The sequence below is a fragment of the Lepeophtheirus salmonis genome, chromosome 7, assembly GCF_016086655.4.
Source record: "Lepeophtheirus salmonis chromosome 7, UVic_Lsal_1.4, whole genome shotgun sequence".
NCBI lineage: Eukaryota > Metazoa > Arthropoda > Copepoda > Siphonostomatoida > Caligidae > Lepeophtheirus > Lepeophtheirus salmonis.
The window spans coordinates 32,571,551-32,588,592 of NC_052137.2; the positions used below are offsets into that span (position 1 = coordinate 32,571,551).

Below are 17,042 nucleotides of genomic sequence, written 5' to 3' on the forward strand. Positions count from 1 at the left end.
CATAACAAGGATTTTTTAAACCCAACAATTCTGGGTTTGTGGCCTTTAAAATATTTCCCCAAAAAAAAAAAAAAAAAACTATACGGTGTAGAGTCTCGTTTTACTTTGAAAGATCCAAATTAAAGAAAAAATCATACTTTATAATTTGTAGGACAGTTTAATCTGGACATCATAAAACTATATTTATTGACACTTTTAATTAATTTTTTCTTTTTTTTTTTTTTGGTATCAACTTCATAGAAATTCATGAGAAAGATAATTTTGTGCAAAAATCATGAGCTGGTACTAAAATATTATCCTTAATGTTTTTATTAATTCATTGATCTTATATCAATAATGATGTAAATCATGAGTTCCCCTAAAACACTAATTCTGAAAAATAAGCATACAATTAGCAATGATCTGTCAAAAACAGGATCCAATAAAAAACTTGTTTCAAGAAATGTGTACTTTCAAGGTACATAATTATATAAAAATGTTGATATTTTAAAATAATTTGGAAATAAGATAAATCAGTACAAGTATTTATCCAGATTTGACTTTAGATGTATTCAAATCACAAAAATATCTAGTTATATTTCCGCATTTTTTCCTTAATAACCAAAAAATATATCCTTTCTTTGAAAAAACTAACAAATTATTTAGAATTTGAAAAAATGATTATTTTTCATAAAGTGAAGACATATAGATAATTAATTTTGAAAATAATAATATCTTATAAGTTTTTTAAGATTAGTTTTTGAAAAATAGTTGGGTATATTTATAAAACTATCAAGGGTTATTAAAAGCAGAGATATATTATGTTTTTTATGGTGATTTTATCCTGAAGAAACTATTATAATTAAAAGAAATTTATAATGTCTAAAAATGCGTTATATCTATTTTTTCTATTGATTAAACATTAATTTAAGCTTATGTGTATTTCAAAATACGTCAATTGAATCAATAGTGTGGAGTATTTAGAACCAAATTTAAAAATAAATGAAGATAAGATATTTTATATAAATATCCATGCAAATAATATGAATTGGTTCAGGTTCATACCCTAACAATTATTATGGTCAAGTTATTAACAGTACAGGGCTGGGCAACAAAAAATGTACTGTTAATTAATGTTAATTTTCTTATTGATGTATGAAGGTATATTGAATATTTTTTGACTATTTGGTTCAAATATCCTTCGTGCATGAATAAGGTAAAATAATTTTTTTCGCAATATCGTCATCATGAGTGAGCAAAAAATCAAATTTCAGCGCCTCTCAGATCTCTTAGATGCAATGGTTGAGTTGGCAAAGATTATTGAGATTTAAAAGTGCTCTCCAGGAACCTGGTTATTAAGGTGGTCAAGATGAAGAATGATGGAGAATATTTCTCCAGGAAAGCAGGAAGTAGAGATATAATTTAAAGATTCATCCGGATTTCATGTCCAGATCGGAGAAAAAGATTAAAGATAACCCTACAAAATCGTTAAATTGTTTCGCAACCAACTTCTTGTGATTACTAGGACAATCAGGAGAGCCGTGAAAGGAAATTTTGCATTTTCTTCATACAAAAGGACCCAACGTTACCTTCTGCCAGATGTCCTGAAGGCCAAAATGCTCTATAGGTAAAGAGTCTAAGAGATTTGGCTCCCAACCTTGCCAGATTTGAACTTTCTGAATTTTGCTATGTGGGGCAATTTGAAGAGGGAAATCAATAAGCTCCGTAGCCAAATTTAGAATATTTGAATTCCACCATAATAGCTGAGTGGCACAACTTGTCTGATAAGAATGTCATCAACTTCTGTAAGGCTTTTCGGTGAGCAATATCAAAATCTTACAGCAATGTTTCAGACGTAAAATGGGCTTAATTGATCATATTTAGTTCTAAATATGTCCGTGTTATCAATAATCGAAATTTTAACAAAAATATAAGGAATTTTGGATGTAAGATATGATTTCATATGTATGAAAATGGACTACTCATGTTGTTTGGTTGAAAATACATTTTTTAGAGCGGAAAGATAATAATTTGCGAAGCAATTAAAATGACAAATCTTATGAGATTCTTCAGAAAAGTATGAGAAGGAAAATATAAAGGAAGGAGCAGAAACATCTTTGATTTCTTGTCATGGGAGTACTTATATCTATCATTTGACCATTGGGAACACTTATAAATTATTCTACAAACGTAATGCTTGTTTCCCAGGACATCGAACAGTAAATTATGAAATTTTTTATCATATATACCAAGGGATTAATAAAAACGTAAAAAAAAGGTAGATAAATATCAGTCAAATTAGAAAAGATAAATCAAACGATAGGAATGGGTTTCTTTCAAGGACGAAAATGTAATTTTTGTCCAAATAAAAGTAAAAAAAAATATCGAGTAAATGTAAAAAATGGTTTGAAAGCTGCTAAAGATGTTTTTCAATGGAATGATATGTATTATATTATACACATACGTATATCAGCTCTGCTTTCTTCTATTTGTATCTACTTCTATAATTTATTATGTATACTTAGTTGTTGTTTTTTTAAATCCTTTGGGAGTGCTAAGAAAATACACATCAATACTTGCTATATACTTATTGACTAATAGGTCTAGTAAAAGTAAATCCATTATTTTTCCAATAGATGGCTGAGCAGTAATTTGTATCTGGCATTGTTTCAGTTTGATCGGTTTACATTACATGGCGTTATAAAGATAATACTTTCTAATTTTAGACAGTCTTGTGATTGTTTGACTCAGTATTGTTTGAGCGTTGGTCAAAGGGGGACAATATCAAAAAGAAAATATGTCAACCTTACAGTTTTCCTTCTAACTTGGCGAAAATGCAAGCCAGTGTGTTTTGATCGCGATGCTGTAAGAGCCAATCATGTGCCATTCTGGGTTTTTTATTCTTTTCCAGTATTTTGATGTCAAAAATGCATGGCAAATTGACAAAAACTGAATAAAATCATGGAAATTGCGAAGTCCACTGTCATATAAGCACTGTTTTGATTACTGAATAGATAAACATTAATAAAAAAATATCCTATTTAAAAACAAATTTAAGAAAGAAAAAATTATCTGCTTCTGTTTTTAGACCTCAGTAAAAACCTCATTTCATCTTCTTTACTATTTTCAAAAACTGAACTCAATTATATAAATGGTTGAGAAACTCATTTTATAAGAGTATGGGAGAATATTTTAACCAAAAAGTATGGCTTCTAGTGCCCTCCCTCTATTGAAGAAAAAGTAGAATACAAAGTAAATGCAAAACTTGCTAAAATTCTTTGGGTAATTTACACCAGCAGATTTAGAGAAAATTGCCATTCTAGTTGGACCGGAAATTATGATTGAGTGTCTCATAAACTTCATATACTAATTAGTTTTAGTTTTATACCATTTTGCTTTTTTTTAAAAAGGAAGAAAAATAGGAAAATAAAACTATTAAAAATTTGCTGATAAAATAATGGAACTATTTTTACTAAACCTAATATATATATATGCTATACTATTTAATCTTTCATTATCTCTTCAATATATATATGTCGCTTAGGTAAGCATGAAAAAAAGTAAGTTAACTTTCTTTCAAAAGTTATACCATTGATATAATTATGGAAATTTTATTTTTAGTTAATTATGTGCTTATACAATCCTCATTAATAGTTAAAAGTAATTTCCCAACATAAAATATGATAAAATTTTTATAAATAAATTACTTTTTATTCCTGGATTAAATGGTAGCTAGATGAAATTGATCAATTATGACGTTATGGGGTATCAATATGAAAATAACTTTTTAACACAAAATTTCTGCATTTATGACTAACAGAGAGAAACATTTACCTTAATTTATAGTTAAACCTTGATAGCGCTATAAATATACAAAATTATTTTTAAAGCAACAAATCTTAAATTACTTTAGAATTTTTTGAAGGTGCCATTTTTTTTTACTTTACGAAAAACTTTTTTTTGTTATTGGGATAAAAAAAGGGGAATTTAATCGACTTTTAGACAAAAGAGTACATTTTTTATAATTATTTTGAACTAACAACACATTTTCTTTTATTCAAAAAAATATTAAAGGATTTTTTTTTTAAATCAGTAAACATGTACCTTTAAACTTTATAGATTGTTTTTATATAATTTAAATATTTCAAGGAAAAAAATTACACCAAATCATGAATATGTTATAAAAACATATTCAATAGGAAAAAAACTCCGAAGTTTTGGTTTAAAAATCCCAATTTTGTATCTCATATTGTAAATAATCAAAAAATATCATCTTAATGAAAAAGTAAAAAAAAATCTGGTAATTTTTGCTACTAGTTTGCTTAACTTGCGGTCCCAATGAATAGCTGAATATTTTATCACTTTCTTTGCAAAACAAAAAAACAAATATCTATTTTGGACAACTCAAAATAACTAAAATAGTAAAACAATCATACTAATTCCAGTTTGATTTCTTTAAATACATAAATGACCAATATTTAATATTGACATTTATATTTTTTTAATCAACTATTTGCCGTATATTCTAGTGTACAGAGTATTCCTAAATATCTAAGAATGTTGGCTAAGAGTTCAGAGCTGTTATAATTATGAAACTTTATGTGTCTTTACGAAGGCTTTATAAATTCATTTTCATTAAATTATAAATATATTTATATACGTAATTATTATATAACTATAAGATAAATAATCACAACTTTATGATACAACCCTCCAAGGGTAAATTATATTTTTCAGAATAGATACCGAAGATAAATATGTAAAAAATATAATATCATATATTAACTATTCTTATTTGACAATAATATTTGCGCTTGTTTTTCTCTGGACGGTTCATGTACATTTATATACACTTGTTCTCAAAATTATTCAAACTTCTGATAATTTTTGTCATTTTTCAATTCAGTTGATATAACTAATGCATTTTCGTCTAATTTGTTGATTAATGATATGTACCAACAAGTGAAACATTACTATCAATATACAATTCAAGGCACCTTAGATTTCATGAGTATTTTTTTTTTAAATATGGATAACCAAAAAATTGTAATGTTCAAAATTATTCATGCCCGTGACAATTATGTCAATGAAAATTTGTCAAACTTTGTCTTAGAGTTCCTTCAAGATAAATAAATAGAATAAATACCTCCTTATATTACCAAATGTTAAACTAAATAAATATACCATATCTTCAGAAGAGTAAAAATAGTGTAATAGCCATCTTGTCACACTCAATTTTTGGTTATCATGGTCAAGAAAAAACTGAAGACACCCTCCTTGCCTATACTATAAGTTATTCAAATCAAGATCACAGCTTATCTTCAAACGTCTTGGAGTCTGATGGGACGAAGTAAGAGCTTTTTCGCTATATGGAAGTTGAGTATGTCTTGAGGAAGAAAGGACAAGTATACAAGCCAAAAAAGACTGTCCCTGCCATGAAGCATGGTGGTGATAGAATAATGGTATGGGGATATTTCTATTGCCAGTGGCATAGGAAACCTCGTCAAAGTCCAAACACTTAGGAAAAAGGATGTTTACTTCAAGATCCTTCATGAAAACTTGAAGGAGTCTGATGAGAAACTCCAGCTCACCTCAACTGGACGTACTAGCAGGATAAGGATCCAAAACACAATACTAAGGTGTTAAAGAATTGGTTCAAGGATAACCACATCAAAATTGTACAGTGGCTGAGTCGAAGTCCAGAATTTAATACTATCAAGAATTTTTTGGCAAGATGTTTATTTATCAATGAAAAATATACCTATGAAATCAAATTGTGCAATTGTGTAAAGGTTTCAATCATTCTCTTTTTGGTCATATATAATTAATAAAAATCACAAAAATTTAAAATTGTATGAATAATTGCTAGGAAAAGTGTATGTCAAAAATATTTAAAATAATTTAGAAATATTATATCAATATACCTAATATATGGGAGTAATGCTCTTTGTCTTCACGATTGCTGGAGTATCGAATGGAGTTATATATTGTTTTTTGAACAGACTCATTCTCTTGAAATCTAATTTCCGGATTGCCAACAATGGCTGTGCGAATTCGACCAGATTTTGTTCTCACAGGAGCTCCATTTCCTGCACGTCCAAATGTAAGAGCATCCTAAATTTAAAAAAAAATATACTTGAAAAATTGGAAGTTAAATGTTGAATATGAAGGCTTATTTATGGTAATAACCCTCATATCAATTATTTAATATATATGCTTCTTTTTAAAATACTAAACAAGATGATTTTTCAAATATTTATTTTTTAAGTTAACGTTATTTTTATTATTTTTAACATTGATTATAATACACTGTGTCATCAAAAAGTGTTAAACCACTTTGATTGTGCAATGTGCAACAGATCAGAATGAGTTTGTTGACAAAAATTTTAAAAATATATTTTTATTTACAAATGATAAAGATTAGGATTTAATAGTTTGACTTTCACCAGCTCCAATGCCAGTAAATAATTGAACAATGTACGTCCTGGACATCCTCCTCCCATGGGACTCGACAGTGATTGGTGTTGTTGCTGTTATAGACTCTACAGGCTTTGGACACTACATGCTACAATACCAAAAGTCCAAAGGATTCAGATCAGGGGACCTGGGATGGTAAAAATCTTTCAATCTTGTTAGAACAACTATGACTTCTCCCAAGAATTCTGTAACTTCTTGTAGATCTATGTCAAGACATTATTCTTCAAGGTTTTTAAGATGTCAGCTGTTGTTAGTGGATAGACGGTTGGAAACCAAATTGGCGACATTTTGCCCCTTGTTGAGGCTTTATTGATAAATTCATCACTGAGTCTCAATGTTTCATCTCGGAGACTTCTTATAGGCTTTTAGGGTTATATTTAAATAAACAACCCCTTTTAGATTGTTTGTTGATGACAAGATCTACAGTAAATGTTTATCATCACTGTAAAAAACAATCTCATCACCTCTACGTTTGTGTTCATTTATTAGCTATGTGATTTTGAGTTCTCAAAGGCCTTTCAACATACAGCAGAGATCTTCTTCCAGCATACTGAATAGCTTTAGAGACTGTGGACTTGCTCACCTTCCTCTTCCTGGTAAACTTTGACTTGCTCATGTTTGGATGGGTCCCAAATTCCGGTTTAGTAGCCAATGAGGTCAATTTTATTTGTCTACCACATATAGGGTGATCCATGAGTATGTTTCAATACTCCAAAAGTTCTCTGACATTGTATACTAAATCATAGTTAAGTTTGATCCTCATAAAAATGTCAAAGTAGCTATGCCGGTGCTGACCAATGTTGTAGCCTTTAGCTTTTTTGCTTCAATTTTTATAAATAATTAATCTTTATGAATATTATAGCACCTTCTTGTAAGGTAAAAATCCAGTTTCAGCTGATGTAATTGTACAAATTTGATTGTAACTTTACAAAACCTCTTCAAGTGTCCTTATATAGGTGTTTAAATACTTTTTGAATTCACAATATATTATTAAAATTTGGCATATTGAAAAAGTTCAATTTGCTTTTTCACATTTCCATTGAGATTATAAAAACATACGAGTATATATATGAAATATTTACTTCTAAAAGCTTTAAAAAAATTAAAACATTTACTTTTAGGTAAACTCTAGTATATGAATAATTAAATTTATAACAGGAACGACATTAATATTTCTTTTCCTTATTTATTCTTAAGCAAGAGTTTTTAAACATGCTATTTATTTTAATATTATGTATAATTTATCAACGTCAAAGTTAATTTATGTGCATTTTTATTAATATTGATGAATTCAGTTGAACTTTTTTTACATATGAATTAACAAATTCATAAAACGTAGGTAGATACTGAGGTAAAAAATGGCAAATCATAAAATAGTATATAAAAAATGCATTTCATGCAATATTAAACAATAATAACTATTACATGTTAAATTGATGTTTCAGCAAATGTTATTCATTGAGGGAAAATTAAATTTTCAATTGTACAACATGTAATATGTTATTTCTCAATAATGTAAGACCTTTTACCTCTTAAATTGATAAAGTTATTCATGAGTCGTACATTCAGAGACAATTCAATATAACAATGTCTTTATATATCCATGCATACAAAATATTACTTGCCAGTATGTGATAATTTAAAACACCACAAATATACATGTGAATACAGACAATTAAAAATATGTTTGAGATAAGAGCAGCTAATCTGTCATAACTAGACTTAATAATCAAAATTTTGTAATAGCTTTACATTTTCCCCTAAAGATCCCAAAACTCAACAATTAAATCTGAAGAAAATACGAATATTTTACAAATTTTAATACAATTTTGCATTAACCATGAGTCAATTTTATTCAATAATCTTCTTTACCTTCAATAATATCTGCAGTAATGAGTATAAAATCATTTTCTTTATTAATTTTAAGCATATTTCTATATCACTTTTTCTCCGCTCTCGAAATGTTTTTACACTATACATGATCTGGATTTGTAATAAGTTTTTAATACATTATAAAAACACACAAAATTTTATATTTTTTAAAATTGCCTTTGTTCAAACTAACTTGACAAATAACAAACAAAACTTATGGTACGAGCTGAATTGCGTATAAAAATTTAGTTTAGGGAAACCCCTGGTGATAATAAACCCCTTTGATTAAAAAATTATTGAAAATCCCATTTATTACTTTTAAATATGTACATAACAGTTGTCAATAAATTTTAGCCCTTGGATTGAGATGTTGTGTTTTTGAATTCTTATAGATAAATAAAAATGAAAATGACCTCTATTTGATAAAATTTATAGTTATGCATCTAAAAAACACAACATTTTATATATTATAAGTACATCTTGATAGCTTTATAAATATACAATAATATTTTTTAAGTAACAAATCATTTTTTTCTTATGTTTATATCTTTCAAGACGGGGAAAAACACTAAATCATTTAAAAATATTTTTTTATACTACATGAAATTTCCGGTAATAATATATATATATGTTTTTTAAGTGAAGACAATCGGGAATACACCATCTTAATCCAAGGGCAAATAAATGTTAAAATTTTGTAGACTAAATTATTTTTTTTCTTATAACGTAAACTTCTTAATATTTATTTCAAGTAAAATTTTACTAGTGAAAGACCAATCACACATACTTGTATTCAACCTTAAAATGAACTCTTTTTCTTTATGAACAAAAAAAAAGTATTTTTCTTTAAACGAACCCTTAAAGAAAGGACTATAACTTTTTCTTATGCATTACATTTTCTCAGAATTGCATAATCCAACATGAAATGTGAATCCACATTTCAAATCAGCATAAAATTTAAATATTTATCATAAAAATCTTTTTTTATATTTCTCTTAATGTAATACACGCACAAAATAAGTTAAATAAATAATTGTACCCAAATTAAATAGAAAAAATCTTTATTCGGAATGTATTACTAAAATTAAAATTAAGTATTAAATGTAAGTTTATTTTCAATTGTTGACTTGTATAACTATTCACATGGTTATTTATAATCACTGAAAGGCGTCTATTTGTCATTCTTTGATAAAAACGTATCACAAATCATCAGTATAATTGCAGCGATCTTGATCTCTGTAATATTTTAAATACGCTTATGGGTTATTTGTGAAAAAAATGATAATCCATCCAAAATTATATAAGACAAACCTAATGTTAGCATATAAATATTTATTAAGTCGATTGTCTTCTCCTTGTTGTGTACTAATTGTCCACCCCTAACATTGTACAACATTACTTAAGGCTAAATAAACCCTTTTGAGGAAGAACTTTTGCATTTTAGATCAATTCAAGTATTATTTTATATAACTGTAAATTAGAGTAGATCATCATTTTTTCATTATGATTTTAACCATTTGATATATTTTACTCTTATTTAAAGAAGATACATGATTTTATATGTATTTAACCCGTAGTAAGTTAAAACAATTTTAAGTGATTAACGTATAAGTGTAGTGCATAACAAATCCCAGAAAAAATTGCAAAAGGAGGAGAACTACGAAATATAATAACTGCACTCTTTCATAATATAAATAAATTATTTACCTTCTTTTTTGACTTTCTTCTTGGCATAATACTCCTTTAATTCATTTGTATTATGTAAAAAAAGAGGTGTCTTTTGTACAACTGACATAGAATATAAAACTGATATGTTGTTTTCTATTGAAGGTAACAAAAAGGTTTGATTACCAGACCTTCTAGTAGTAGTTAGCTTTCTTTATAGCAGGCTTTAAAAATGCAGTTCAAGGTTTTTTTTTGTTTTGTTTGTAGAAAAAAAAATTGCCTTTTGTTTTGTTTTTCTAATGTTGTAGTACCCTTGCCTTTTATTTGTGTGATCTAAATTTCACTTTTCCCTACCTTTCTTATTTTTTTTCTTAAAACCACTTAATGTAGACAAATAAAGGAAAATAAAGAAAGTTGAATAAAAATGAGGCTAATTTGTTTTGTGAGACATTTTTTAATAATAATGAGACAAGCCCATATAATATGGAACGCTCTAACAAAAGACTATGAGTAATATCGTGTGGAGCTGTTGTTGTCGAGTAATCATGTTGTATTTTATACTTTTGTTAGTTAAAGAACAAATTACAAGCAAGCATATGGACTTCTACCAATAAATAACCTATTCAATCTAAGCAGAAAGAGAAAAAAAATCCTCTGTGTGTATTATTACAGTTCTTTAATACCTCTTGCAACCTTTGTTAGATATTCTTTCTTTTATGAAATTTGACTCTAATTAGTAATCAAAATCAACTATATATTTTTTAATATTACTATAATTGATTGCATGGAGTTTTACTGATTAGGTATAAGTAAGTCTCATAGTATTTCAATTACTCCATCTGACCAAAGACATGTCTTTGAAGTCCGTTTACATAAAGTATATTTCTTTCTCTAAAAATCCCCCTGTATCAAACATACACAAAATGAAGTTACAGGGGGGAAAAAATCCTAAGTGTGTCATCCATCTGAAGTTAGATTATATTCATCTGCGATCTAGTCCATTAGAATTAAGAAATTTAAGTTTTCAAAAAATTAGTAGATTTTCATAATTTGAACATACTATGCAGTCAATATCATATCTTGGGTTACGCCAATCAAGCTCTTGACATTTAAGACAATTAGTGGAGCACTATATGATATATGCTTACCTCGTTTAAGACATTTAATCATAATTAAAATTGATCTGAGAACTACAAATATTTTTAATGTGCCAAAGAAATAAAATCATTTTGTAAATCAATGAGGTTCAGTTATAAAGTGTTCATTTTCAAAGATGTACCAATAAAAGTAAATTTATCACTCTATTATTATTTAAGAAGTAAACGATGAAAGCATATAGGTGGTAATCATTTTAATTGCCTTATTATTGTATTACCTTTTCCCCAAAAGGAAGTTCTTAAAATCACAATACAATATCCTTTAAAATACTTTCAAACAAAGGTACCATATAGTGTATATCTACATATGAAGCCAACAATAATTTATAGTAGATATTCTTACAAAATAAAATGGTACCGGACAATTTATTTTGTTGTATGATTTAGCAGCTCTTTGTGAATATTGTAATTCTTTACTAGCATTATATGAATAAAAAACTTTTACATTGTGTGTATATTCAATAGAATTATATGATTATATATAATTATTATATATTAAGGTAGAGAGTATTTTAGCACTGGAGTTTGAAGTATATCTCATACGTCACAAAAAAAATCCTTTTTTTTTTCAATGATAACTTGTATAATGCATTTAAATTTCACTCTATCATGCTCTATGAAGTGTGTAGTATTAATTAGTATCTACTTTTTTTCCAATTTGTGTGTTAATAGAATAAAGTTTGAGTAATTTAAAAAAATAATAATATTAATTTGTCAAAAAAGTATATCTTTTAAGTAATATTCAAAGATGGCCCTTGACTTTTAAACTTTTAATAAAAGTTGTACATTTCCTAACGTTTTTACTTTCACGCATAAAGGAAATGTAGAACAACGTAATGTTTAATCACTACTGAGAAGAGAAGAGTTCACTAAATAATGTTTCGTTTTCTAGATGAAGTACCTAATTTTACAATAAATAGAAAATAATGTAATTAATCCTCTAAATAGGATTGAATATTGAAATAACAAAAACTACTAAAGCAGTAACGTTATTAGCATAAAGTGTATAGGATTTACAATGTATCTTTGCTGCAAAAGGATTTTTTTCAAACGCAATTTTCTCTACAAAAATTAACAGATTAAAAAACTAAAAGTCCAGAGTGCAACATGTAAATTTTCTGTTGTATTTCTTGCGCATTCTTTTGATTTGATCAAAATCGGGTAAAAACTGAGTGAACAGGAATCAAAGTGCAAAGGGTTTTGGATATTTTCGACGCAGAGTATGATCCAATAAGAATTTTAGACATTTTAGTCGTGACTGTGAGGACTGTCCAACATCAGGGTGGCAAAGGAGAATGGTAAAGACGTAACAAGGAAGGCAGGAATTGGAGGAAATGGTTTGAAGCGAGAGGAAACACTTCTCAAGTCCTTGGAGGCCAAGGTCAGGGGAAATCCAACAGCCTCAATATGTTAATGGGCATACGAGTTCAACATCACCATCAGGATAGAAGTTTATGATGACGTGGGCCTTAAGCGCTTTTTCAGGACTCCAAGAGGTCTCCTCACTGACATGATAAAGGCACTAAGGCTTGAGAGATGCAAAAAAAGTCCTTAATTACTTGAAAAGTTATGCGTCAACTGTGAAAATCTTCTCTACAAAGAAGATTTTCACATTCGACCAGGTTTTGAGCTGCAAAAATGACAGATTTGTATAATCACCTGAGGAACTCTGGGAACCTTGAGGGAAAAACATCCCCCCAAACAATGAGCTTGGGGGTCCTGAGCTCAGATGGGGAAGAAAATGGATCACTTCTTATTCAATCCCCATTTGAAAATCGGAATTGAGGCTTTCTATAAGATCCTGAGGTGGAAAATCTTGCCCTGGCTGATGACTAACTATCAACAGAACAACAATGGGTAGACCGAAGACTGTGCTCCTTGTCTTACGGTATTAAAAACATAAAACTTCTACAATCAGTGCTTGACTTACTTCTTGGAGAAGACCTTCTGGCTATTTTGCAGTCTTAATCTCAATCCCCTTGCTTTCATTGTGTGGGGCGCCCTAGAGAACAAGATTGGGAATACATCACACAGAAATGTGCAGGATCCCAAGGCTAGCATTAAGAAGCGATGAGCCAACATTTCCGCCAATTATATTGTGGTAACTTGCGCCAAGTTCCGACCTTTTGTTGAGGCTGTGATAGAGTTTTGATGCGGGCATATTATTTTATTATGAAGGGAATAATATGGAAGGGAGAGACAATTAAACGTCAAAAAATTAATTTTTTAATTTGACGTTAATTTTCTGCGAGTCATTAATAATCTTGATGAAACAAAACAAAAGAACAAAGACAAATTTTGCATGTTTTGTCTAAAAAATGTGTTATTTTTGAATTGGACTATTTATTTTAAAAATCCAAAACTGCCATTGAGTAAAAGTATGCACTCAGATACATGTATGAATATACATAAATTGTTTTATTTCTGTAAATTCATTTGTCATTGCTAAAAAATTTATTTCTATACATATACGTCACATTTTTTTATATTGTTTAACATTGTAAGAAATGATAATAGTTTTTCATAGTGTTTTTCCTCCATTTCTGCATCAGCAACATTCAGTAACCCGAAAATAATTGAAAGAGTCTACTAAAACTGTTTGAGAGAAAATAGAGCCCTCCTCAAAAATCATGTCAATTTCATTTTGGATCCTTCTCTCTCTCTCTTTCTTTATTTTCCTCAAAAAATTGCCAAAATGTAATTTTATAACTCTCCACAGTATATGTTCTCCTTGATTTGTTGAGAAGGAATTATCAAAATTTCTCGCCAAGTGCCCCTTTAGTTGCATTTTTAATTAATCATCTTCCAGGATACATTTCGGTATTTTAATAAATTTTTTTTACATGAAAAAAGTCTCCAATTTTTATTTGTATTATTTTTTTGAAAGGTTCATTTTAAAATACAAGTGAAAATATATTCTATCTTTTATCCGAGATAAAAGAATTCACATTAAGAGAAACGATTGTTAGACTAATTAAAATTTGTACTTCAAGGGTTATTTCTTTTACTCCTACTTGGACTTTTAAATGAGTCAATTGAATTCAATCGACCCGAACTCACCCATATACTTCGTTTACATTCTTTTATCTAATTACATGAATTTTTATTCACATCTTTTGTAAAGGAACATTCCGATGTCCTCTGCTATAAAAATTCTCAAAAAAGAGTTTTAATAAGTGTGTTCCGATATCTTTTGTTGTGTTATCTATTTCTTAAGAAAAAATACTATTCTGGACTTGTTCTAATGTTGGTATCCTTTCTTGAAAAATAGGATCAGAGATGGGTTTACGGAGGTAGTTCTAAGGTCCATTCGATAAAAAAACCATTCCACAGAATTCAGAGGCATCCCTTGGCTCTTCTAATACGAGCTTTCTGCTCCCTATTAATATATTCTAAAGAGATGTTGCTATTACTTTGTTGAGTAAAATTGTCATCTGATGTTCTATTGAAATTGATTTAGATGTATCAACACCCTGTGCTTGAGTAGGCATAACATTAATCTCTGCATCATTGTGAACTTCATACTTTTTGACATAATAATTTGGATATACCTATGTATCTAGTACATAGTTTGGACCTCTGATTTTACTATATAATTGCAAGTTAGCGGGTCTATTTGTAGGTGGGATCCCGAACGTTCCTGAACTATGATAGCCATGTAGCTATCATAGATTTATCTTTAACTCTCTGCATTGTGTTTCCAGCTTTAATTTTTAGATTTTTAATTCACGCCTCATTTAGTCTCTGGGAGCGTTTAATTCTCATTTTGACCAAGTGTCGCAACAACCCAGTGACTGAATTAGAGTATTGTATACACGTTTCAGATCCGGAGTCTTATATCTCACATTGATTCAATCGTGAGTGTAAAAACTTGCGTGCCCAAAGGAGTGTGTAGGATTTACACCATAAATTTGTTCTTCTTTGAAACCATAGAAAATTGCAGCATTAACGACATCCACAAAATCAAAGTAGTCTTTTCTAAAGGAACTATCATCATCATTTGTTAATACAAGAACAAAAATGTCTCATAGTAAATCAAAGATTTAAATTAATACTCACAGACGCATCTTTCATCATTTTGTTGCATCTTGTTGCAATACTTGCATACCTCAGCCTCTTAGAAAGTGGATCAAATCCATCCTCTTTTAAAATGACCCCCATCAAGACTATAAAAATTAATAATATAAAAACGAAGGACGTATATATATATACTCAAGTAATTTCTTAGATGATGATTAATAAGGAAAAAGAGTAAGCAGGCTCGACGGATGACGTTGATATTTCTCCAAACAGAAGAATATGTTTAATATAGAGTCTCAAGAAATCCACTCAGAAAATTGGTAAAATTCTAGATTATTGCCAGATCACTCACGAAGACATCGAAATAAACACAGAAACTTCACAATTTCATAGATATAATTTTTGACGCGAAAAACTATCTCTAAAACACATTTGTCGAATTATTCCTGCACTATTGAAGAAACTCGCACCTCCACACTTTTATATATAAACAACCATTTAAAAAAAATCTCTCTTTTCTAATATTTTTTTATTTTGCAGTGATCATTTTTCAAAAAATACTACATGAAGTGAGAATGAGGAGTAGGCTTCAATCCAGCCTGCAGGACACGTGTTCGAAATCCCAGCTCTAAGGATGGTTTTACTTAATTTTTCTTATTCGTTGTACCTGTCATATCATTGCTTAATATACAAACAATAAAAAACGATATCGATAGACTAAGCAGAGAGTACTCTGAAGTGCTCCTGTTATGTTTGATAATAGTAAAAAATATGTGCTGCCTGAATGTGAAACAAATATAGAAAGGAAATCACAATTTAAATTATTTAGCCAAACTAAAAAGGGGGCTTCTTTTTTTCATAAGCTATATGTTACTTAATTAGGATTTTTTTAAATTTCGTTACTTTTATTCATACCAGGAGCGCTAATGTTTTAAAGGTTTTGATTCAGGAAGTAATTTTTTAATATAATTTTACACACGCCAGGAGAAAGTTTTTATTCACATCTCATAGTATCACATATCAATATCCAGCCCTTATATTACTGCTTAGTAGTATATACATTTTTTTTATCTTTCGAATGATTTGGTATACCTAACCAAATTTTATATTTTAAATATTTATGTAATCGCTCAATAATCCTAACTACATTAATATTTTTGTTCTACGTAACCATCTGTATACATTCACTGTTTATTATCGTCAGCTATTACAACAATTACGAATTTAATATTGGAATTAAATAGTCAATTGTACAAGTTATACTCAACTATTTAAAAAATCTTTTAATGTAATTAAAAGAAAAATTTAATCGATCAATTTTTAGGCATTTTGATGAAGTTTCATGAAAAATAATACTGTTGGATTTTTATGTTGACCTATAACAGCAAACAATATAGTATTTTTGAAAAAAATCTTCCACACATAGATCCTTGTAGTTAATCTTATGAAACGTCAGGGCTACTAACCTGCTCTACTCTCAAACACTCTACAAAATGTAAGCATTTCCACGTTAATTTTCGGTTTTGTTTGTTTTTATAGCTATGTATGTATGTAACTAAGCATGAAATTTTCAAAAATACTATATTCTGCTTAATTACATTATACATAGCTATAAAAAACCCCAAAAATTAACGTGGAAATCCTTACATTTTGTAAAGTGTTTGGGAGAAGAGCAGGATATTAACCTTGACGTTTCATAAGATTAACTACAAGCATCTATGCGTGGAAGAAATTGTGGGTAGGGAGGGGATATAAATTAAGGAAATTGACAGGAATTATTGATCATCAATTCAACTCCGAGTGCAACAAGAATTATACATGTTCTATCTCCATAGTATATCATTACTCTCTGTTACTCATGAGCACACAAAG

General features: G+C 28.7%; 1 protein-coding gene across 6 annotated transcripts in view; it reads right to left on the bottom strand.

The window, feature by feature from the left end:
• The window catches only part of LOC121121982 (uncharacterized), a 294,463-nt gene that overhangs the window by 30,130 nt on the left and 247,291 nt on the right, over nucleotides 1-17,042 (bottom strand). For all 6 annotated transcript variants that reach the window (XM_071890051.1, XM_071890047.1, XM_071890048.1 and 3 more), the window contains exon 4: nucleotides 5,904-6,093. In XM_071890051.1, the coding sequence (XP_071746152.1) occupies nucleotides 5,904-6,093 (190 nt within the window). The remainder of the gene's footprint in view (nucleotides 1-5,903; nucleotides 6,094-17,042) is intronic.